Raw genomic sequence first — 26,818 nt, 5'->3', positions numbered from 1 at the left:
TTAGAAAGCAGACACCAAAAACATGTTTTTATGAGAAATACCCTTGAAACACAAAGATATAAACAATTTGAATAAGGAGATAGAGAAATATCAGTAAAAGCAAAAGTAGCAATCATGATCTCGGATAAGACAATAGCAAAAACAGATTTATTAAAAAAAATAGAGAAGGAAATGCATTTTTCAAAAGATATCACAAACAACAAATTCATATAAATTCCCACCAATTCCCTCTGTGATGGTGGTCAGTATCTTCCCCTCAGGTGTCTGATCTACAAAAAAAGAGGCCTCATATGAGTAATCTTTATTCATATGCCTAACTCATTCAAAGCATCATTTATATATGAAAAGTGTTAGTGACAATATAGGCTGTTATATCAAATTTCAATTTATCATTGCACCTGAATTTAAATGTATACTCTAGTTTTTCTTTGGAGCAGTGTTTGTAAGAGCTTTTTAATTATTAATTTGTTAATTGGAATCGGTTACCCTAAAAACTATGATCCCCAGCAAAACTACGATTCCCAGCATCCTACTCACTTCCTGCTGTTACATGCTGATGTAGACAGGATATAAATTGGGTAGTCCCATCTCTCACTCTCTATCCTTCCTGTCACAGCTTTGATGGAGCGGGAATTTTTGACCAGAAAGAAAAAATTAATCATGTGGTTCTATTTTTTCAGATAATCAACTTTATTAAAAAAAAAACACACACACACTTTAAGTATTGGACATTAATTTAAATCTTACAAATTAGCTGACTCATTATTGTGAAAAACAAACAAACAAACAAACTACCTTCTAATGTGTGGCCTAAAACCAGAAATATTTCCAGGGCAGGCAGATGGAACAGTAGATGGAGCACTAGACCTGGAGTCAGAAGGAGCTGGTTTCTAATTTGGCCTCTGACACTTCCTTCCGGAGTGACCCTGGTCAATCCACTTAATTCCAAATGCCTCACCTTTGCCACTATTCTGTTTTGAATTGATACTTCCAAGATAGATGGTAAGGGTTTAAAAAAAAAAAGGAAAGGATAGACTTTCCAAATTTGATAAATCATCTAAAGCTTCCCAGAATATGTACTTTTTGATGATGACCACTGTTAACAAAAATATGTTATTTTTAAATGACCCATCTGCTTTCTGGAAATGTCAATGAAAAACAATCTTAAATATCAGTTTAAAGTTTTTAACTCATATAAATGCAAAAGTAGGAACTAGGGGCCTAGATCTGAAATATTATTCTGTCACTCAGTTTTTCTTTATATAGCTTTTGTCTGAAAAGACTGAAAATTTATCAATTAATCAATTAATATATCTACTGATAAAGAGAGACTAGACATTATTTTTTAAAGTCATTAATATTAATAAGTTCCGTGATCTGGCCCAAACAATAAGGCAATCTGTTAAATATCCTGATAATAGATTACCCATAATAATTCTAAACTTCAGATGGCTTCATGATGTTTTTTATATAGCTAGAAAATGAACAAAGGTTTCAATGGTAGTTCATGTATCAAAGGAAAAAATTCCACCATAGTGAATGCACCTATCAAACATATCATTTTTTGATTAAAGGTCATAGAGGAAGGACTTTGAAAAGCAGAGATTAATGGAATAGGGAATGAAGGCATAGATTATTCCATAGATGACTGGAATCCAAGGTGGGAGTGGGTCAAATCTGTTTCACCTCCCAGTGATTACACATAATTTTTACTTTCTAGTCAGTCCTGAGTAACAAATATAAAGCTGAAAGGTTGGCAGGGCTTTGCCCAGACAATTGTAGAAAAAGTACTCGTTTCTGACATGGGATTTGAAAAATCGATTATAAAAATGGAAAGCTGCATGTAGCCACGTTATTCAAGCCAGAATAAAGAAGCAAGCTTATCTCTCACAAGGATGAGAAGGGATTTGTCTTTAAAAAAAAGTATTTGTAGAAACCAGAGGGAAAACTAATGCTGGGTGGTAGGCTAAGGCCATGAGCCCCAAACTAGCTCTCTCTGGAATACCTGGAAGTCTCCCTCCTGGAACCAAGTTACCCTGACATAGAGTATTCTGTAGTGCGGATATAGTCAACAGCTGTCTTATAAATGTGTATCCTTCATACAGTTGGTTTAGAAGTAAAAAGAATGTCACAAAACAAAGCAGTAACTGCTGCCAAGAGTCCTAAGGAAGGCCCTAGTCTGTCAACCATTATGGGGCAAGTGGCAGTTGGCAAATGAAGCATGGGCAAAGAAGGTGTATTTGCCAACGATTATGGGACAGCACGGGGTTGTGCTATTGTCAGGCTGGTTGTGTTACAGAATCACAGACTGTAAGGGTTGGAGGAGCCTTCACCGCCTATCTAGTCTGAATTCCAAATGAAAGGAATTCCAACGACAACACATCTCACAAATTGTCCTCTGGCCTCTGCTCAAGGAACTCTAAGAAGGGGCAACTCACGGCCTCCAGGGCAGCCCATTTCACTTTTGGCCACCTCTATCTAGCAGATCTTCATTCTGTCTAAATTTGATTCAATGTAACTTTTATATATTGTTCCTCTTTCTGCTCCTGGGACCCCACAGAATACATCAAATCCTTCTTCCTCCGGGTAGTCCTTCAGATACTTAAAGGTAACTATCAGATTCCCCCGGAGTCTTCTCTTCTCAAGAGTAAACAAGCATTAAGTGCTTACTCTGGGCCAGGCACTGCACTAAATACCAGAATGCTAAACACGAACATTTTCTTGAAATGATCCTCTTATGACTGGGACTTAAAGCCCTTCACCATCCCGGTAGTTTTCCTCCAGACATTCTCCAGCTTATCAGTGCTTCTCTTACACTGCGCGATCCATACATTATAATATTCCTGATGAGGACAGAGTACAATGGGGCTCTCTCTTAATCAACACCTAAAAGCTGTGCAGCCTAAGCTGTACGTTGATTCATATTGAGCTTAGAGTCCCCCAAACCCTTAGACTTCTAGTAGAACTGCTGTTTACTGCTTCTTCTTTACTTGTAGCTATGGAGCTGACATTTGTTTACTTAAGTGTAAAACTTTACAATCATCCTTACTGAATTTCATCTAATTAGATCCACGCCCATGTTCTAAAAGGTCAGGATCTTTGGGGATCTTGACTCGAACATCCAGAGTGTTAGCTTTCCTTCCCAACTTTGAGCCATTTGCCGATGTGTTGAACATGCCATTTTGTATATCCAACTATGGATGAGTAAATTGGAGAAAACCAAAGGAGTAAAGTGTGCAGAAGCTGTCAATCAAGGAGCATTCTGGAAAAGAATGTCACCGGAGGAAGACTGTTGAAGGGAAACATCCAGACTGTTGGAGTTCTCGCTTTCTCCTGAGACAGGAAGGAGTAAGGACTGAGAAGATCCTCTTCTTACTGAATCTATCTCTTCTGTATAAAAGTGACTCAAAGATCCTCAATCCTGTTAGCCATATTCTCTCATTCAAGACTCTACTATACTATCCTTTAATTTAGGATTACTTTAAGATCAGGAAAACCCTAAACCCTCTCTCCCATCCAATTTCCTTTCCCTTCCCCTTTCCCTAAATCAACCCTTTGTCTGACTAATCAAAGAGTGAGATACCTATCAGATGTATCAGGGAACTCACTTAGATCTGACTTCCAGTGTCACCAACAGAAGAAACTGACTGACAGGGGAGGGAGAAGGGAGGAGAGGAGTGGCAGATCTGATTCCACATCACCATAATCTATAAAGATCAACCACCTAATACACAACTCAGTGATAAAAATTTTGAACAGCCCAGGGCCAAGCACAGAATCCTGGGCTACTGCGCTGTAGATTTTTTGTCATAGTAACAATTCGCCATTAATAACTCACTAACTCCTCCTTGATTCTGGTCATTTAACCAATTCTGAATCCATATCACAGTACTATCATTTAGTCCCCAACTCTCCACCTTTTCCACAATAGTATTAAATATTCTATGAAAAAGCTTTGCTAAAATCTAGGCAAAGCATATCCATATCATTCCTTTCATCTATTAGTTTAGTAATTCTGTCAAAAAAGGAAATAAAATCACTTTACCATGATTTATTACTCATTAAACTATGCAGACAGTTTTTGTTTTTAAACTCTTCTGTCTTAGACAAAAGAGTGGCAAGGGTTAGGCAATTGGGGTTAAGTGACTTGCCCAGGGTCACAAAGCTAGGAAGTATCTCAATCAAGATTTGAACCCAGGTCCTCCTGATTCCAGGCTTGGTGCTCTCTCCACTGTGGTACCTAACTGCCCCAATGCAAACTCTATAATCACTGCTTCCTTCTCTGAATGTTTGCCAATCTCTTTAAAAACCTAGATTATTCCCAGGAACCAGTGTCAGATCTGGCCAATAATTCATTCAGTGTTCTCTTCGCTTTTTTGGAAAACCAGGACATTTTCTTTTGAATAAAGAGAAATGGAAAAAAGAAAGGTTTTTTTCGATAATCTAATTTTGATTCTTTGGAGATTATGGAATTCCATTAATAACACCTTAAAGACTTTTTTTTTTTCAGTCAGGGAGGAGCTTGGCATCAGTGAAGCTACTGGGAAATTTACCAAATATGAAATCCAGCCTATTGTCTTCATCCTTTTCAATTAAGGGCCCAGTTCACTGTTCAAGTTATATGTACATTTAATGGCCTACCCATTCAGCTGTATATCACAGAATGAATGATGGAAATTCTTTATCCATTTGGGTTTTCCTGTGTGGATTTTTAAGATGACTTACTCTAAGTAGTCATAAGGGCCTATACTATTTTAGGATCTAATTTGATTAGAAACATAACAGCATCTGGAAAACCTTAGTATCTAAAGAGAATCCCTTTTCTCTTTGAACTCTGCAGAGCCCACCTTCCATGTCAGTGGCAGAAGCCTTGATTTATATCCTCCCATTTGATGCTTCTCTTGATAGCAGTACTCAGAAGATGATGGAACAGAACTGTCTGTGTTGACTGTTACCTATCAAAGAACCTTATACAATTCTAATAATCATGGGAGATGCCTTGTAGGAAGAAAGTCTTTTAAGTTTGAAAAAAGCAACAAATCATTTGCTTTAAGCACAAAACAAAAACAAACCAAATATTTATAATTCTCTGGTTGCTGTTCAATAGGCAGTTTCATGTAAATTGATAACCTGGCAATTTGTAGATAGCTGAAAAATGCCTATTCGGCTAACAATTCTGAAACCTAATCTTTTAGTCTAGCATTTTCCCCAAGTAATTTGATTCTGAACCCTCTAGGACATAAAGTACATTTATGTTACTCATAAACGCAAAGTTTCATAGTCAGTTCTGAAGAGGATCGCTATGGGGAGAGAGAGTGCATTAGAAAGGGCTAGAATTTCAGCACTGTACTCATGTATGAAAATTAACTCTAAGGTGAAGATCAGGATTACAACACTGCTGAAACTTTTGGGGGAGGGGAGGACACATGTCAGAGACAAATAAAATTGTGGGGTAAGTCTGAAAATGACAAATCCTATTGAGATGTCGGTGTGGTTCTGGAATGGGCTTTCCTATCCCAGATATTGCCTTTGAAAATCGACTGCGGGATTTACTAATAATCTACTCTCTTCTAATATTCCTTATTCATAGAGTGTTAATGATGTAAAATTGGTGAGAAGTTCAGGAGAGAATAGAATGAAGATTTAAACACATCGCAATATTCATTTATTGTCACCAAAGAGATAAAATGAAAACTGCAGATGTTAGTTATAATTATCAGAAAAATGATCCATGTTTTTCTTTCTTATGAAGATGAACCAAAGAAAAGAAAATATTAGATCCTCTTAATATCAGTCAATATATAATATTTCTAGAGCTGTGGATTTATTCATAGGGGAGCTGTTTATTATTCCTATGTAACAGAGAGCGACTATAAAGAAATGACAACTGCTCCTCATGGCTACCCAATAATACTAAAATTAAACAAGGTACATAAGTCAAATGTAGTCCCAGGCAAAAACTACCAGTGCATTTTACATTAAGAGAATGCCTTTCTGCCAAGATAGTTAACATGGCTTGGGAGTCTGACAGAAATGGTACGCCTTATATCAAATTGCTAAATAGATAAAACATATATTAAGGCAGGTAAATGGGAATTCAGCAATTTAGTATACAGAGGAGAGACGTCAGTGAAAAGGTAGGAGAAAACAATGCTGTATCTGGGATATAACCAAGTGGGATGAAAAACTGCAATCTTTCTCAATTTTCAGATTAAATGTACTTTGTTTTTCATGTCATTGTGGCTTATACCGTCTCATCTTCTGATAAGAGGCAGATAATCAGTGGTAGAAAAACAGGTCTTTGTGGGAAAGGTGCTATGGTGAAGACGAAGTAATGATAGGTGCTGCTGCTAAATGAATTGTCAAACTACACTGCCAGATTGTGGGGAAGGAATTTCCTGAAGATGAGAACTTTCACTAAACAGTAATTTTTGTAACTATGAGGATGAACTAGAATATTAAAAAGAACAATGGCTTTAAGGCAACGACAGATATCACATCTTCTCAAATCCTGGCTTGGAATACAGTTGAACTGGAACTGAAAAATAAAAATGCCATTCTCCATCCCTTTATCTTTGCTAAGAGTTGCCTCAATGCAGTAGCACTACAGAGAGGTAGATGGTTCTTCTAGCTCAAGAGGTTGCTGGAATCAACAGTAAATATGGCACGGCAGCTCATGCTGTCCTTGGGTATTTCAGAGGTTCCCAAGGGCTCGGGGGGGGGGGGGGGGTCTGACTCTATAATTGGTATGGTACATTTCTAAGTCTGAACTGCCTACCTCTATTCTCCACAAAAGCTAGACTTGGAAGTAATTATACACTATATCATGCCAAATATAGCATTCATGTTCAGGATACATATAAACTTTAATAATGTAATTTGCTTTTACTTAACTTAAGCCTTTAAACTTTTAAGTTTAAAAAGAAAACCATAAGACCTTAATAACTATCATTTTTCATTAAAATTTGTCTTAGTTAATTTATACTATGAATCATTTGATTATTTCTACAAGTGCCAAAACCCTTAACAATAACAAAGCACAAAACTTTATTTTCGTTTCATTGTTAAAGAAATCATAAACTAGTAAAAATTTTATGTTGATTTTAAAAACTCAATCATGAAATATGGCTATACTATTTTTTACTTTACCTGTTTAAATTGAAGATGTGTTCATTCATTCATTCATTTTAAAAAATCCTTTCCTTTTGTCTTCGAATCAATATTAAGTACTGATTCCAAGGCAGAAGAGTGGTAAAGGCTAGACAATTGGGGTTAAGTGAATTGTCCAGGGGTACATAGGTAGGAAATGTCCAAGGCCAAATTTAACTCAAACCTTCCCGTATCCAGGCCTGGCTCTCTACCCAATGAGCCATCTCATTGCTCTGTCCATTCATTCTTTAAACCTTTAATAATTTCTAATTTAATAATTTGTTACAGAGTGCTAGATTATGGGGAGAGGGGAGGAAATAAAATTTAGATAGGACAAAGTCCCTGCTTCACAGAACTTAGTTTAACAAAAAGGTAAGGTGGAAACACAGTATTTGTATATTTTAATGAAGCTGTGACTTAATTGCTCTGACTTCAAGATAACAATTGCATTTGTGTCTAAGCCTGTGTGACCTTTACCAATGTCCTCTCCTATAACATCCATCCAGTATCTACACAACAAACTGTACACCTTACTCTGTGTCTTTTAACATGCCCTGGCTATCAGTAGTGTTCAGGTTGCTCATATGCTGTCCTTTTTCTCTTCATGACTAGCCCACCTTTTCTGATCATAAATTTAAAGTTTTTAAAAAAGGACCTCAAACCCAGTTCCTTTTTCTCTAAATCCATTAAGAATACATAACTGCTCAATTTTGCCACACTTTTCCTCAATGATTTTACTTTATAGTCACACATCTTTACTGAAGACAACTTGCACCCTCTACATATATCTTTCCATTGAATTCCTTACAACCTTTATTTATTATTATTATTTATCTTTCCATTATCTTTTGAAATATACTTAATTTTGATTCTTTAGAGATTGTGAGTATTCACCTATCAGTAGGTGAATACTAATATCAAAAAGTTACAATTCTCAAAGTGCTCTTGAATCTCCTCTTATCCAGTTCAAGGCTTGTAATGAGTGGCCATAGAATCATATGCCAAAATCTTGGTAGGATGCTTGCTTTAAAACTTAATTCCTAGTGTGAAGATTACCAGATGACATTTTTTTGGAGTAACTAACTCCCAAACTGTCTAAATACGGAATCCATGTAGTTCTCTCAGTCTTAATGTAATCAGCAAAATATGAGTCCCAAATAGGAGCATCTGAAAGACCCCAACCATCTCTAGGGATGTTCCGTTTGAACTAAATAGTATTATTCTCTGCAATAACTGTAAACATTTCTTCTCATATTTAAGTTTCATTCATAATTGATAAAAAGAGGTTAATAGCATATATTTATGAAGATATATGAATAATATATATTATAGTTATGTCTATGAAAAATGAGTATGATTTCAGCACATGCAAATGACAGATCTTGTTAGAGGATAACCTATAAGACTGAATTTTTTATAAGACTGAATAAATTTCTTTTTTATACATTACAAACAGCAGGATCTTGTAATCATGACATCTTTCTGTCAGTTATATGACTGAAAAGAAGAAATATGCTGTAAGGAATTGTCTACAAATGCTTGCTTATTCCCGTCTCATATTTTCATCAAGTATACCCTAAATGAAATTATAGAAATGAAAAAGCAAACATATTGGATTATAGTTGCTGATTGTTTGGCCTCTTTCTGTTTGATAATAACAGGGCTCAAGATTTTTTTCCAGTTCATTTGGTATCCTCTCTTCATAATTTGGAAATTGATTCCTGTGTGCTTTCAAAATCATGCTATTCCATTCCCCAATTGACAAATGGTCAAAGGACATGAGCAAGCAATTTTCAAATGAAGAAATAAAAGCTATCAATAACCATATGACAAAATGTTCTAATCACTTTTGATTAGAGAAACGCAAATTCAAACAACTCTGAGGTACCACCTCAACACCTATCAGATTGACTAATAGGGCAGTGAGGAAAGTGGTAAACATTGGGGGATGTGGCAAAATTAAGACACGAATGCATTGTGAACTGATCCAACCATTCTGGAGGGCAATTTGGAATTGTATATAACTGTGCATTCCCTTTGATATGGTAATGCCACTACTGAGTCTGTATCCCAAAGAGATTTTTAAAAAAAGGGAACCTACTTGTACAAAAATATTTATAACAGCTCTTTTTGTGGTGGCAAAAGTTTGGAAATTGAGGGGATGTACATCAGTTGGAGAATAATTGAACAAATTGTGGTACATATTTAAGGGAATACTACTGTGCTATAAGAAATGATAAGCAATATGATTTCAGAAAAAGCTGGAAACATCTGCAGGAATTGATGTAGAGTGAAATCAGCAGAACTGGGAAAACACTGTACACAATAACAGCAATATTGGATGACGATTATCTGTGAATACTTGGCTACTCTCAGCAATTCAGTGATCAGGGACAATCCTGAAAAACTTATGATGGGGAATGTCATCCACCTCCAGAGAAAGAACTATTTGCAACATCTTTCACATCAGAATCTTTGGTTTTATTTGGGGGTTTGGGTTATGTATGAGTTTGCTCTGACAACAAGGACCTATATGGGAGCATGTTTTATATGACAATAAAAATGGGAAAAAAAACCATGCTATTCTTCCAAAACAAAGTTCCTTCTTGGATATATGTAGCCACTCTTCCTGACTTCTATTTCTTCATGTGGTTCTCTGGTTACTGAGGTAAGAGTCTAGCTGTCATTAATGATGGGAATATCCTGCTAGAGAAATTCTAGTGTATTTGTTGACCTCCCAATTTGATTAAAAATGCTCTTCAGATGATAGGAATTAGTTTGGTTCCACACCAAGATCCTGTACAGCTCTTTTCCTATTCTACTTTTAGCTGTTTTGTCAGACAGAATTGTTTATAATTATGCCATTCTCTCCTGTAAAATCCCACAAAGGACCTTGTATTCTAAACCGCTGTTTCTCTAGGCTGTCATGTTTCTGTATTTTACAAAGAAAATCAAACTTTCCCTGGATAAGAAGGTTTCAGATTCTTCTGGCCTCCTCACTATGGCGAAAACCTTGTAAAACCTTTGAGAAATGGTAATAATTAGAATTGATGTCTTTTGTTTTTAATCTTTTCCTGTTTTTCAGATTTGAGCATTTGTCTACACCAGTTTAGTTAAAGCTATTATAAATGCACAGAGTATCGTTTTCTAATCTTTATCTATTCTGATTTGGGCACTGATTTGGATTTGTTTTCTAATTAGTTAATGGTCTGCTTACAGACATAACTTATTCAGGAATGACTCCCACATCAGTAACCTGTCATACCATTACAGATCATAGGATTATAAATCCAGATCTCCTAGAGATCTCAGAGGCAATTCTAGTACAAATGCAGATGATGAAACTGAAGCCCAGGAGGTTGTGACTTGTCCAAGGTCCCACAGGTAATAAGCAGTGCTGATGCTTATTTAAGTATGAATGAATGCATTTATATGTGAGCTACACATTGTAGCTAATTGTGTATGTGTATGTGTTTAATGCTTACCATTTTCAGCACTTACTGACCCTTCTTGAAGAAAATATTAATGAAGGGGCAACTAGGTGGCTCAGTGGATAGAGTTGGGAGGTCCTGATTTCAAATAGGGCCTCAGACACGTGACCCTGGGCAAGTCACTTGACACCCTCCCTCTGCTTAGCCCTTACCACTCTTTTGCCTTGGAGCCAATACAGAGTATAGATTCTAAAATAGAAGTTATGAGAAATGTTAATGATTTGTAGGCATAAGGTTTCAAGTAGTTTTCTAGCCTTTGACCTCCTTCATTTCTTTTTCCCTAACCAAATATTCTTCTACTGTCCCCGACCCCTCTCACCTCAAATTTAAATAACTAATATCAAATTTAAATAACTAAAATTAAATAACTTGTGTTGTCTTAAGTTGGAGGATCCTATCAAATGCTTTTAAAATTGATTCTTGATCTTCATAACAGATAATTGCCTTCACGGCAATCGTTTTGTGTTATGCTTTTCAATGGATAGTACAAGGAAAGAGGATCGAATATTTCTTGAAATTCCGGGTTTTTGTTGCCTTTGTATGTACACTCTGTCAAGTGAAGACACAGCGGGCTTCGGTGGCAACTTCGACACTGATGCGGTTTGATTTCTACGGTAATCTATGCACCTGTTAATTGCTGGACAAAGACTTCGATTGTTAGAATTGTCAGGTCAATGGTTTAGAGAAGGGCTAAAAATCGCAATTCTCAGTTTTCTACTCCCTTTTTTTGCCACTCCGGCACCATCAGCGGAGAACACGGGAGCTCCTCGAAACAGGCTCACGTCACATTTTCTTTGTTTCGTGGGTTGTTCCGGCCAACAAGTTCATTCTCCAGCGCTACACTGGCGGTTCTAAGCTCCTTCGGGCTACGCATGCTTCGGGCCATTCTCAGGCGGCAAACACACTCAGAATGTTTGCCTGTTCACCTGCCGAGATGTTGCTCTGCTAGTACAGTCTCCAAGAACCAGGAGTTATCAGCCTATCATAAAAGGACATCAAATGCAGGGGAGGAGAAAGGGTGGCAGATCATAGTATTATAGAAGGGTACAAAACACAGTATTAAGTGGTGGCTGAAGAAAGAAACGATAGGAGTAAGACTGAGATCATGACAGAAGGCAGGGGGTAGTACAAGATTGAAACGGGCCTAGAATGGCAGGCAAGTCAGTCTGAACTTTACTTGATTGGAATAAAAGAATAATTAAATCCAAAAAATGGAACTAAGTTCCATATAATATCATTTTATATTTATGAATAATACATTAAAGTGTTATTTTATAGATGTAATGGGAATGTATTAGCTTCAGGTTATGCCATTTAGAAACTATGGGTCTATACTAGAATTATACTAATATTCAATTTCAAGATAAATGAACTTAAACAAAGGTCACAAATAATTAAGTAACGTTATTGTTCATTGAAGTGGCATGGGGATTTTTTTAAATTGTCAAATTAAATATTTTATTCCAAAAGAAAACCTTTAAACTGGTAAAGACAAAGTGAAAGCATTTTCTATTGTGATATGTGATCATCTGATGCTGTAATCAGAAATTGAAATCTTGAAAAGAAATCAAAACTGATCTGTAAAAAATTGTCTTAAATATTCTAATGGATCTTATGGTCTAATAAGGGCTGTACACAAGTCAAAATGCGTACAGCAGAAAATCATACGTGACTTTCTATCAAATAGAAATCTTCTTTGCCAACTTCCATTCTTTTTCCAATTCTGCCCTCTGGAGCTCTAATAATACTAATTAACTACTCCACATCACAATGCTTGAGGCCAATTCTCATGTCTTTTCTAAGTCTTCTCTTCTCATGGATTTTTAAGCATAACTCTTCCAAGCTTCTCTCATTTTGTACATGTGTCATTATTTGATTTTTGAAAAATTACATTTTTCTCTATCATAGGTCATCTTATGAGGTTCAACACATTGTTCTATTCTCTCAAGATCATTTTGGAGAAGATAAGAAAAAATAAAAATGAAGAAGAGGCAACTGAATCAAATTGCTACTTTTAATTGGCAGGGGGGATTTTATTTGAGTAGAAAGAGCACTGGATTTGGAATAAAAAGCAGTGAGTTCTAATTCTAGTTCTTATTATCTGTATGACACTGGTTAGATTGATCTCGAGCTCAGATTTCTCACCTTGTAAAGTAAGAATCTTGGGCTAGATGAACTGCTTTTATTTCTTCCAGCTCTGATCCTGTGACCTTATTTATTACAATCAGAAAAGTAGTTATGTTATTAATTAAACTTCACTAAACACATACTCTTTGCAGACCACTATAGAGTGTGTCAATCCAGAACTGGAAAACAACTGACAGTTAAACATGAGATGAAGCTAACACATTATCGTTATTGTTATTATTTACCCTCCACCCCTCCACCCCCACCTTGGTCAACATGAACATTTCTGCTAAGATTATGGAAACCTCTAAAGTAAAGAGCAATGTCACACAGCTTTCAGACGGATTCTCCACAGGGACACCTCTGATTTCTGATTGCACAGAACGCTCTTATTCAATAAACTCCTTTGTACATTATAATCAAGTTCTTTTTCATCAAAACTAATCATATTGGTAAATTAGGTAGTCCTGAGAAAGATGCAATTCATTATAATATTTTCTTTTAAGTGTGCTTTTAATCAGGATTCATGATTTTTAAAAAATCAACAAATAGTAAGTGCAGTGTTTGAAAATCTTGTTTTCTCTAAGTCTTTTAGTCAATTGCGTGATGGTAAAGATGTGCTTACTATGGTCTGTGACTTGTGAAAGCCGGCCTATTTCTTACTAATACGCTCACTAATGGCCTTAAAGTGCGTGTATATGATTCTCATAAAAATGCTATAGGGATGGGAAAGCAGGCATACATGTTGCTAGTGGCCGGTATTTCCTCAGTGGCCTCCTTCCAATACTAGGAAGGTCTGAGACTTTATTCCATGACTTCGGTACCTTTCCCTTAGCTTCAGAGATGTTTTGGACATCATGACTAATCCACATGTGTTCTTGTGATGAAAGAAGAAAAGAAGCAAAGCCCTTATTCTTTAGTATTCTGGGTGGGTCCCTTGGGAGAAACTTTTGGGAGAATGTAAACCACAGTTGCATAAAATGAGCTGGGATCTGCAACCTTGGGAGGAAGAATCTAAATTGATGAGGTCATAGATAGATCCATTATAGTGTCTGTAATGGATGCAGACTTTTATAAGGAAATTCACTAATTTTCACAATCTAGCAATTTTTTTAAATGGGGCAGTCTTGGCCCTAATAGGAAAAGGAAACATGAATCATATTTTTACCCACTTCTACAAAGAATTACTTTTTTGAAAAATCCATGGCCGGGGGGTGGGGGTGGGGGAGGGGCAGCTGGGTGGCTCAGTGGTTTGAGAGCCAGGCCTAGAGAAGGGAGTTTCTGGATTCAAATCTAACCTTAGACGCGTCCTAGCTGTGTGACCCTGGGCAAGTCACTTAACCCCCATTGTCTAGCCCTTACCATTCTTCTGCCTTTGAAATAAAAACACAGAATTGATTCTAAGTCAGAAGACAAGGGTTTTAATTCTTTTAATATAGGGTTGCTTTTTATTAATTCTAATATATTGATTGGCAATTTCTAAATTTTACTAAGAAAAAATTTTGAAGTCTAGCATGTTGTTTTGTGTCTTTCTTCCTAATATCCTTGATAGATTTTTAAAAGAGCATACAACATAATACTTTTATTAAAAGGATCTGAATAGTTATGTTCACCAAATGATTCCCTAAACCCTTCTAAACATTAAGTAATTATTATAATTTCTAAGTGCATGTTTGAAAATTTCAAGCCTGGGTTGTAATTTGCATTATTTTTTAAAATCTAATTAATTAATAAATTAGTTTTAAATAAATTCATCTATCCATTCCAATCAATGTTTCAATGACCTGCACTTATTAATTATTTAAGTTGCTTCCAGCACTGCTGCTGCTGCAAGTATCACTTTAGTGACACTTGATCCTCTCCCTATTCTGAATCTTTTTTTTAGCCCTTGCCTTTTCTACTAGAATTGACACTAAATATCAGTTCCAAGGCAAGAAAAGTGGTAAGGGCTAGACAATGGCAGTTAAGTGACTTGCCCAAGGTCACACAGCTAAGAAGTGTCTAAGGCCACATTTGAACCCCAAACCTCCTAACTTCAGGCCTGGCTGTCTATTCATTGACTTAGTAAGCTGTCCACCCTACTACCTCCAAGAATAGAATTTTTCCATATTACAATGTGCAGGGCATTTCCCCTTGTGATACTGGGAAATTAATTCTATATTCTTCACTCTTGGAGTTGAAAGATCATTCCACTTTTGAAGGCACATGTCTTTTATACATAATATACTATGGATTATTTACATTAAAATAATTAGGTCAAAAGCACCAATCTTAACAGCATACCAACAAATACATCTTAAAGTGTTGATTAATAATTTTTTAAGTTGTTGAGAAACTTCTAAATGGCTATATGTGTATAAATATTTAGCTTTTAAGTTATGAAATCATTATGAAAGTTTATTATAAATAAGTGACTTTATATAATCATTAAAAACAAGAAGGAAGCAAGGAAGGGAGGACTTATTAAGAACCTATGTAGTTCTTAAAAGCCAGACAATGGCCTAATTCCTTTTCAAATGTTTTTTTCATGTGATTTTCCCAAGAGACAGTGAAGGATACTGAAGTAACAAATGAAGTGATTTGCCCAAGGTCACATATCTAGTAAGTATCCAAACCTAACTTCAAATCTTCCTAATAATTTTTAATAATTTCCTCTGATTTTGAGCTAAGGCAATCCAATCCTCTTAGTCTCCATTTTTCATCTGAATTTGTTAGGCTAGATTATCCCTATAAGTCCCTTCCACCTATTACTGTATGATTAAAATAGTTAATGCTGATTGTGTTAGAAGGGATCATCATCAAATACTATTCATTCTAAGCTCTCAAAACAAAATTAAAAAGAAAAAACAGTCCTTGGAAAACTACCTTATAAAGAAGCCCTCCAAATGAACAAAAAACCTACAAAATGATGCTGAGCAACACTACATTAGGGCCATCCATGTAAAAGAGTCCCCAAATGTGAATACTAAAGCAGGAAACATAGATTAATATTATAGACTCCTTAGTATCCTAGTGTAAGAACATTTTATCATAATTTTGGAGAAATTCACCTTGCTGTTGAAAAGAATCTGTATTAATGAAATAAAGATCTCAGAGATTCTAACATCATCTTATAGTTATTGGTTGCAGTTTACAATCTCGAAAGTAATCTCACTGGTAAATTTCTTGATCTTTACTTTCTTATTATATGACCTTTTATTGAATTATTTCATAATGTTCAGAAGATCATAAATATATCACATTGCATAAGGTCTCTAGGAATAGATCGGCATAGTATAGAAGTCAGTATTATTATTCTGTACCAACAGACTTTCCCTAAAAATTAAACATTTATATAAAATCCCTTCACCTAATTTTCAGAAAGGTTTATTACAATCTGATACTTCCAAAATTAGGGACACGGGGATGAAAGGGGAAAATAAGGTCAAAAGACCTTTCTAGAAAATTCCTTTTTTCTAGTTTCTTGAAACAGAAATCTAAGGACCACTGGTCAAGGCTCCTTAGATGATCTCTCTTGTCAGAAAGGTACACAGGAATAGACGATTTCTATGGCAACCAAAGCACAAACCCATAATGAGCTTTTGCAGATTAAAATTAAACACAAATTGCACTTCAGCATAATTATGTCTTCACTGGTGACCTTCAAGCAAAGGTATAATGCTTCCCATATGCTTGCTCAGTGCCCATAAATGATCCGACAGTTGCAAACTGTACCAATTGAAGTTTCCAGTGAACTTCAAGGTTAATCCCATACAAAACTCATAGTAAAAGTCCATTCTGGGGCATACGATGGATGGATGATTTTTGCTCCATTTTAAATCCTCTTCTTTCCTCACCTGGTCCTCATCTCAGGAACAGCCACAGGATTTAAAATACCAAATACATGACATTACTAGGACATCTTCTAATGCCCTGGGATAGACTTACATGTATAAATTTGAGTCATGTATTTGGGCTGATTTATTTAGTATAGATTGGATACAAATGTGACTCTGTATTCATATCTATGAAAATTTAAGGAAATGAGAAAAATCCAAATTGAGTCTAATTGTGGTGTTGTGAAGACTAGCATACCATTTACATTACTCAGTGCTTTAAAGACAGAGAATTTGCTCCTCTCTTCTACTTAATGAGATTAACATTTCTCAGTGACTTCAATAATATAATCCGTATCTCTGGTGAGCAAAAAAGACAACCAAAGAGAGTAAATAAATGTATGTTTGCAGTTAGCGGGTGGACACTATTAAACACTAGTCTTGGTTTATGCTATCATTAAGTTTAAACTAAGATTATGCAATGTAAATTAATTATTCATCTCTTCCAATGATACTGCCCCCAAATTTTAGCAAAGTAAATGTCTTTGGGGGGGGAACCCCATGTAGGATCAGTTACATCTGCTAGGCATAATTAAACACCCTCCCACTCCGGTCCATCCTCCATTCAGGTGCCAAAGTGACTTTCCTGAAACATCAGTCTGACCATGTCATCCCCACACTCAATCAACCCTGATGGCCCCCTGTTACTTTCAGGATCAAATACAAAGCCCTTTGTTTCACATTCAAAGATAACTAAGTGCTGGGCCCTTCTCCATAACCTTTCCAAACTTCCTACACCTCATCCCTACCAGGTACTCTTTGTTCCACTGACTTCCTTGCTGATTCATAAATAAGAGATTCTATCTCTCAGCTCTGGGCATTTTTTCTAGCTGTCCTCCATTGCTCTCCATGCCTGGAATGTTCTCCTTTCTCACTTCACCCCTTGGTTTCTCCTGGCTTCCTTTAAGTCCCAGTAAAATCTACCTTTTATAGGAAACCGTAATTAGAATGTTACCCTAAAAACCACAATCCCCAGCACCCAACTCTCCTCACACTACATGCTGACAGAGGGAGGGTATAAGTTTGGTGTCGACCCACCTCTCACTCTCTTCTCTTCCTGTAGTGGCAGCTGTGGATGCAGGGTTTTTGAGAAGGTAGAAAAGCTAGTCACGTGGTTATTTTGTTAGATAATTACCCTTTTATTCCTTTACTTCTAGTGACTTTATAAAATATAATACTTGGAGTATTGGACATTAATTTAAATCCTACAAAACCTTTCCCAATCCTTCTTAATTCTTCCCTCTGTTAATTGTTTCCTATTCATCCTGTATATATTCTGATATTCTGTCCTGTAGATAATTTATCCAATAGTGGTAGTCTGTCGGAGACCGAGAATGACCATTGTCTTTGTGCAGTTTCATCTACGGTGTACCCTCCTGTGGCTTTGGAGTCCAAAGGCTGAGGCGCACAGTCTGTGGCACACGGGGCCTGGGACGCCAGTTGTGATGGGAGGTGCGGCTGTGGCCTGGTGTCGGCGTTCACGCGCAGCGGCAAGACGTCGACGTCGCTCATCTTCAAAGGTGGCGGCGGCCTGGTGAATGTGGGTTTGCCAGCTGCTTCTGTCAGAGGCAGCGAGTTCTAGTTGCTTTGGTGTCATGCCAGCCCACTTCAAGTTGGACTTTAGCTGATCCTTGAATCTTCTCATTGGCCGGCCTTGTTTCCTGAGTCCAGCTGACAGTTCACCATAGAATACCTGTCTTGGTATTCGCTGTGGGTCCATGCGGATGACGTGTCCAGACCATCGTAGCTGGGTTTGGAGGACTTCAATGCTGGTGGAGTTGGCTCTGTCGAGGACTTCCTGATTGGTGATTCGGTCCTGCCATCGGATCCTCATGACTGACCGGAGGGAGCGTTGGTGGAATTGCTCCAGCTGCTTCATGTGCTTCCGGTACAGTGTCCATGTCTCATACAGGAGCGAGCTGAGGACCACTGCGTTGTACACTTTGAGCTTCGTCGCAGTGCTTACACCGCTGAGTTGGAGGACTTTGGAGCGCAGCCGCCCAAGTGCCTGGCTGGCCTTTTGGATCCTGGCATTAATCTCATGGTCTAGGGACCCGTCGTTGGCGATGGTGCTGCCCAGGTACTTGAAAGTGTTGACCTTAGAAAGCTGCGTGCCGTCGATTGTAATGCACGGCTGGTTCGTTGGCCTCCCTGGTGCAGGTTGGAACAGCACCTCTGTTTTGCTGAGGCTGATAGTCAGGCCAAACAGTTTTGTTGCGGTGGAGAACCTGTCCACAATGGTTTGGAGATGATTTTCCTGGTGGGCCATGAGAGCACCGTCATCTGCGAAGAGAGCTTCCAGGATGAGTCTCTCTGTTGTCTTTGTTTTTGCAGTCAGGTGGTGAAGGTCGAATAGTGAGCCATCCAGTCGGTATTTGATGTAGACGCCCAGGTCTAGATCCATCACAGCATGTTGTAATACTTGGGTGAAGTATAGGCTGAAGAGCACCGAAGCGAGGACGCAGCCTTGTTTCACGCCATTGGAGATATTGAAGCGATCGGAAGTCTCTCCACCAGATAGGACTTCCCCTGTCATGTCGACATGAAAGAGCTGGATCAGTTTAACGAATTTTACTGGGAAACTGAACTTGCTAAGGATCACCCACAATGCATCCCTGTTCACTGTGTCGAACGCCTTTGTCAGGTCTATGAAGACAATGTAGAGACTCAGGTTCTGCTCAAGGCATTTTTCCTGCATTTGCCTCACCATGAAGACCATGTCGATGGTGCTACGATCTGGTCGGAAGCCACATTGTGATTCAGGCAGGTTCTGCTCTGAAACAGATGACAGGAATCTGTTTAGTATAACACAGGCGAGGATCTTTCCGGCAGTGGAGAGTAGTGAGATGCCTCTGTAGTTGTCACAGGCTGCTCATGTGCCTTTGTTCTTGTATAGGGCTATGATGGAGGCATCTCTGAGTTCTGGGGGCATGTCTTCCTCTTCCCATATGCTGGTCAGCACTATGTGGAATGCCTGGAGCTCCTTTCCATTTAAGGCCTTGTACACCTCGGTTAGGATCCTGTATTTACCGGGTGCCTTGCCTGCACTCATTTGTTTAATGGCTTTTTGGACTTCCTCTATTGAAGGAGGGATGTCAAGATGTTCAATGGTGCAGTTTTGGGGGATCTGGTCAAGGGCGCTTTGGTCGACTGAAGAGGGTCGGTTGAGAAGCTGACCAAAGCATTCTTGCCACCTGTTGCTGATGCCTTTTTTATTTTTTATACGAGTGTCACTGCCAGAGGATAGCAAGGGAATGGTGGTGGGTTTTAATGGCTCATAGACAGTCTTGAGGGCACTGAAAAATTGTTTGTAGTTTTTCGTATCAGCAAAGCGCTGGATTTCTTCTGCCTTTTTTTCCCACCATCGGTCTTGCATCTTCCTGATCTCACATTGTGCCGTGGCTTGGAGAGACTTGAATCTGTCCTTTTTAGGAGCAGAGTTTGGGTTATTTTGCCTCTCCATAAAGGCTTTGTTCTTTTTGCTCAATAGGTCTTCAATAGCAGTGTTGTTCTCCTCGAACCAGTACTGGTGTTTGTGTTCTTTGGGGCCTAGGACTGCCTTTGATGTTTCCTTCACTGCGTCGCTGAACTGGTTCCATTTCTCAGTTGAGCTTCCAGTGAGTGGTCCCTTGGCAGACAGCTTGTCGTCCAGGCAGGACTGGAATGTTTGCAAATAAGATGGACTCAGGTAAAATGCGCGAACTGTCTAGGCGTGTTTTGGATGGCGAGGCGCAATGTGCATTTGTAAAGTCGCTCTAACCAATCGGTGGTCTGTCCAGCATGCAGCTCCTCTCATGGCTCTGGTGATCTGTACATCCTGGATGTCTCACCGGCGTACAATGATGTAGTCTATTTTCAGTAGCTGGCCCCCAAGGCTACAATACTTTCCTCATCTCTATCTTCTTGGATTTTCTGTCTTCCTTCAGGACTCACCTAAAATCTGCCAGTTTCCATTAACTGCTACCGTCTGCCCTCTGGGTTGAGTTCCAATTTACCTTGTGAAAATTGTTTGAACAGAATCATTTTCATGTCTTCTCCTGTATTAGGTTGTGAGCTTTTGCAAGCAGGGACTACTTTTGTCTCTGCATCTCTCATATTTATGGAGCACAGTTCCTGGCACATAGTAAGCACTTAAAACAAAAGTTTATTGGCTGATAGACTCACTCATATCTGAAGGAAATTGCTGATGATGGGCCATTTAGCTTCTAGTTAAAAACAAGCAGTAAAGGGGTATCTCTTCCACCCCCTCAGGCAAGCCATCTCACTTCTAGATAGTTTTCATTGGTAGGGAGTTGTGTGTTTTTCTTTTTCCTGACCTTAAGTCTAACTTTGCTTCTTTGGAACTTCTCATTGCTTTTGGCTCTTCTTTCCAGGACAAAACCAAAGAAACTCCTGTCAGCTTTCCAATGACCAAAACTTAACCATGATATCCACCCTAACTCTCTTCAGTTCTTTCTATCTATCCCCATGACACCGATTCAGGATCCTTCATCATCCTGATTACTCTCGGGATATTCTCCAACTGTTCTATGTCCCCCTTAAATGGTGGCAACCAGCACTGAACATGGTATTCCAGATTTGCTCTGACCAGAACAAAGTGAGGAGGGCTGGCCACCTCAGCATTCCCGAAACAATGCTTCTCTAACGTGGCACCCAAGTCACAACAGATTTTTGGTGGTCACATCACAATGATTCTTACTGAGCGACCAGATCTCTTCCATACAGACTGCTGTCCGACCAGGCCTCCTACATATTTTTTTAACTCGTCTAAGACTTTACATTTATAGTTACTGAATTTTAACCTATAGCCTCAGTCCAATGTTTGGCCTGCCAGGATTTTTTGGGGTTCCTGATTCTCTCATGGAGTATGTTAACTAATCTTCCAGATTTGGACCATCCTCAAATGTGATGAACAACCACCAATACTTTTAACCCAGTCACTGATCAAATTGTTAAACAGCATGGAGCCAAGCACAGATTCCTGGGGGCTCTCCATTAGAGGCCATCTGCCAAGCTAAAGCTGCTAATAAATTACTCGTTGAGTGTGGCCATTCAACCAGATCCAAATGCATCTGATTTTACTATCAGTTAGCTTGAATTTCTCCATCTTTCACAAAATAATATAAAAGATTTTACTAAATGCTCTGATCAAATCTGTGTAAACATGAGACAGACAGATATGGTAGGTATATAGATAGATAAAAAAGGGATGAACCATTTGACCTCAATATAATAGGCAACTAAGACTATATATGTTTATATATGTGTGTGTATATATATAAGGTTAGAGGGGAAGAGGGAAAAACTATGTCTACTTCATTTCTTTGCTCTTCCAGAGTTTAATAACACAGTCAAAAGATGTAATTAAGTTAAAATGGCTTGACATTCTTGCTTAAGCTTAGGCTGGCTCTATGTAATCAATGCTTTCTTTTCAAGATGCCCATTAACTACATCCTTCACAATCTATTCTAGAATTTTCCAAAAATTGAATAAAATTCATTGGACTAAAGCTTATAAGCTATTCTCTTCTCTCTTTTTTTATGGAATGGGAGGATGGGGAGAAAAGTCAAGACATTTGTCCATCTCTGGTCCATCTTGTTATCTACCATCTAAAAGATCACTGGAAACCTTTGAGCAGTTTCAATGGAGTTGGGGAACTAAAAGTCACATTAAAAAAAGATTGAGGAGTCAGTGAGAAGTGAAGAATAGAGGCAAAGACAACCTTTTTACCAACTCGAGGACAATGAAATTATACCACACTGAAATGCAATTTTTGTGTTAAGGGTAAAACTCCAAGGACTACTGGCATAGGAAAAGACCTGAGAAACTATTGCCTAAAAGAATGTCAAGATATCTCTCCCTTACTTATTAGCAGGGAACCTAACAAATACCAAGTCATTCTAAAAATTACTTGATTTTGACCTGGTTCAATATGGATTTGGGAATAACTATTTGGGGATGGGAAGAAAAAGATGAAATTAAACAAAGGAGTCATAAAGGTTCTCATATTTTACAAAGACCCTAGATCATGTTGGCTGTGCAGAAAATAATCAGAAATACAAGATATTTTGAGATTTTCTTTTAAGCTAAAAAGAAAATTCCTTAAAATACATGTATACCTGGGGAGAAAGATAATGCACTTTTTAAAAAGATAGATTTGCAAATCCACCCTTCCTGTGACTGCTGAGTCTCTAGATAGGAAATTATGTAAGTGGGAGAGAAACGGTTGAAGGCAGGAAGGAGCAGTTTTGTGCTAGGACTAGTAATACAACTACTAAAGTCACTCCACGGTATATTAGAAAGTAATTTGTGTCCTAGAAAACAGGACTAACAGTTTTCTTGCAAAATGTTTTCAAAATTCTAGACCAATCCCACAAATTTATTAGAAAATTGAATTGAAAAAAACTAATTAATCTTCTACTTCATTCTTTCTGGATTCATGAGTAAGTTTTTAAAAGGAGATATTTTGAAGAAGACAATTATTTAGGGAAGACTCTATTCATCATCTCTTTGGCCATTTTAAAAAGTAGAGTCCCATACCTATACAAACATTGAAGGAAACTCATCCATACTGAAATTATTCTCCATGTAACCTTGTTTTCTCTTCATAAAAAGGAGATTGTTTAAGATTAATTGTCTAGTTTATGGGTAAAGAAGATGAAAAATCTAATAGTACACATTAAATCTTTTTAATTCTCAATTTTGCTTACCACAATTTTAATCCCCTGACTATGAACACTTGAAACATAGATCAATTTGGTCACTTACAAGTAAAATAAAGAAAATAGAAAATTGCAAGTGATATGTTAAAACCCCAAAACAGAGTTAAGGACTGTCTGGGGCTAATTAAGTATTAGAAAGCTTGAAAAAGAAATCCTAATTATTTAAAAGATGAAAATATGTAATTTGTGACTATAAAAGATATCACAAATGAAAAAAGCAAGAAGAAAGAGCTTACTTCATGATCAGATTTCAAACAATATTATAAAGATGTAATCATAAAAAAGGAGGTGAGTGGTTAGAATAGATAAGACACAGAAGCAATTGACCACAGCAATCCAATTCAGAATACTAAGAGAAATGTCTATTTAAGAAGGACCTCTAGGAAAAGTGAAAAGAGGTTAGCAGAAATAATGCCAGACTCCTATACCATACAACACAATAAGCTTCAAGTGGATGTGCACCTAAATACAAAAAGGAGCATTATGACAAATATGAAAATGGAAGATGCTACATCTTAGCAACTAAAGATAGAGAAAATTTTAATCATAAAAGTAATAGAAGTCTTGACCATAGAAAATAAGAGACAAAATTGAATATATGAAATTAAAAGGTTTTGCATGAACAAAATTAAGATAATCAGAATAGAAGAATGGGGAGAAATTGTGGAATAAGATATCTCTGAGAGAATTAACATTTAATATGTAAGGAAAATTTACCCAAATGTAGCCATTGATAAAGTTAAGTGGTTGAAAGTTATGGAAAAAATACAGTACCTAACACAAGAAATATAAACTATCATCAACCATATAAAAATTTTCCAGATCATTTCCGTAGGCCTAGATGAGGACCAGTGGGTCTGGTGGAAGGAGTGCTGATGGCTTGGTTTCAATATGGCTGGAGTTTGTCTTTTCCTGTCGTATTTGAAGAGTGATGGCCCATCTGCTGGCACCCCCTAGGAGGATTAGGAGGGGGTAGGGGGTGGAGGCGGGGATAAGCAAGCTCTGAGGAGCATTGCAGGCTGTCCCTTGACTTCTCCTTGGGATCGAGGATGCTAGCAGTGACATGGGGTTCAGACTGTAAGGTAAGAACACCACAGATTTTCCAGAAACCAGAGGCCAGGCATTAGGGGGAGTCAAAAGGCTATCCTAGCCTTCACTTCCCAGATAGGAAGAGAGAGCTGCCTAGCTTCCAATGGGTCAGACCATCCTGCCCGAAGACTGCTTCCATCTTTCACTAAGTGATCACCCACATCCCTTGCCTTCTCCTTGTAGCCTGCCCCTATCTGAGCCAAGCTGGTACTTACCCTCTCTTCCTCTGTTCCCCTTCCCATGCATTCACTCACTTGTTCAAGTCACTCAGATTGCTGGGGTGCAAAGGACCCATCCCCAGAAGTTGAGAGAATGTTGTTATTTCAGACCAAAAAAAAGAAAAAATCCCACCAAAAGCAAAACTAGAGAAGCAGAATTGCAAATGGGCAATAAGGACCAGAATCAGGAAAGACTCAGGTTCAACTGGGTCCTGGTGTGTTTTAGAAAGTTCACAAGCTCGTGTATGCTCCAAGGAGACTGAGCATTTACCAAAGAAAGTGAAATAAATCTTGGAGCCCAGAAAAAAAGTTCAAATTAAAACATCACTAAGGTTTTACCTCACACTTCTCATAGCATTATTATGTGTCTGATTGACAAAATGTACCATTGGTACATATCTGAAATGATCTAACCATTTTGGAAAACAATTTGTAAGAATATGAGAAATATCATTAAATTGATCATATCCTTTAGCCCCCAAGGAAGTCGAAGACATAAACAATTTACCCACATATGGTAAACTATTCAAAGAACTTCTGTGATAGCAAAAAACTGGAAACAAAGTAGAACAATGGCTAAAGAAATTGTGGTATACGGATGTGATGGTATACTTGTGTATCATAAACAATAATAAACATAAATTCAGAGTAAGATTAGTATAAACTGATTCCGAGCTAGTAAAAACTTAAGGAAAAGAATATATAATAAGCATATATAAATTAAAACAACATTAAAAGACGGGCAGCTGGTAATTAATCATAATGATCAATCTTGATCCCAAAGAACAGATGATGAAAAACAACTTTGCTACTCTTCATAGAGGGGTAGAGAACTCTAGGCCTGGTTCTTAATCCACTGAACTACCCAGCTGCCCCCTTGACTTCTGACTTTATCATTCAACTGAAACCATTCTCTCTAAAGTTGCTAAAGATCTCTTAAATGCCAGCTCTACTAATATAACTTTTCATATTTTTGACAGAATTGCTTTCGATGTTTAATGCTGCTATGCAGGTCAGTTTCTGTAAGCATATCAAACATAAATGCTGATGTGGGGTTAAACCAAAGAAACTCTCATCAGGCATTGGAAGTCCTTTAGTGGGCTAGACTTATACAGGGAATAACCACTGCATTAAAATTCCATATCAGGAAATTTTTTTTAAAGTTTAAAATTTGTTGAAAGCAAGAGCTAATTCATAATCAAATTTAAAAAGTTGACTAAAGACTACATAGAATAACCTCTCTTTCCTGGAGAAAAATGCATGAGGCTTCACTGGAAAAATCTGGATCAAATGTTAACCTTAAATTATAAAAGGTTAAGACAAATAATTTGAAAGAGCAAAATGACTAAACATGTTTTTGACTGAAACTTCTATCTAGAAGCATCTAAAAATCTATGGGGCCAACCTATTTTGAAGACTGGATATATCATTTTTTAAAAGGACTTGGGAGGAAGCAAACCCCATTCATCACCATGATGAGGTCATGAGTGTTTTAATTCCTATTTGATGAATAATTACAATAAACTTTATTTTCTTTCCCTAGGACACTTTGTATGGACCTATAAGTTAATGTAATCTATCTCAATAAATCCAACTAAAAAACTGTGAAAGCAAAATTAATGGTTATTTAACATGCAATGAAATATATTAGCCAGACACTTCCCTCCTACTCAGTGTATAAGATGAAGAAATTCTTTCATCATTAAGGAAATCTCTTAGATGAACATAGTCTCAGAACTAAAGAGATCACTTAGGGCACGGAAGTAGTAATTTGCTAAATGGTTCCAAGGGACTCTTAAGGGAACCATGGTCCTAAAGAAGAGGCTAACTTGTTTCCTAAGGAAGAATTGACTTGCAGGATGGTCAAAGAAAACTAGTCATTTTACTGTTCTGCAAAATGAAACCCAATAGTGGTTACAATGAAAGTAAAGAAACTTAGAGGTCATCTAGTCTAACCTCTATACTTTATAAATAGATAAATTCAGGCCCAGACCGGTTAAGTGGATTGTCCAAGGTAGCACAGTTAAGTAGCAGAGATAGTATTATAGCCCACATTATCTGATTCCAAATTTAGCATTTTTTCTACTACATTAAAAGTATGCTTGCAAGAAAGGAATTAAAAATAAATATTCCCATGGCGAGATGCT

The 26,818-nt window shown here is 37.5% G+C and overlaps 1 protein-coding gene across 1 annotated transcript in view; it reads right to left on the bottom strand.

The window, feature by feature from the left end:
• Nucleotides 1–227: 227 nt before the first annotated feature.
• Nucleotides 228–26,818, bottom strand: part of COMMD10 (COMM domain containing 10) — a 183,549-nt gene continuing 156,958 nt past the window's right edge. Inside the window, exon 6 of the mRNA XM_007497852.3 lies at nucleotides 228–269. Coding sequence (XP_007497914.2) covers nucleotides 243–269 — 27 coding nt within the window. The 3' untranslated portion in view covers nucleotides 228–242. The remainder of the gene's footprint in view (nucleotides 270–26,818) is intronic.

Source organism: Monodelphis domestica, chromosome 7 (assembly GCF_027887165.1).
Source record: "Monodelphis domestica isolate mMonDom1 chromosome 7, mMonDom1.pri, whole genome shotgun sequence".
Taxonomy (NCBI): Eukaryota; Metazoa; Chordata; class Mammalia; order Didelphimorphia; family Didelphidae; genus Monodelphis; species Monodelphis domestica.
This window is presented reverse-complemented; position numbering and strand designations above follow the sequence as displayed.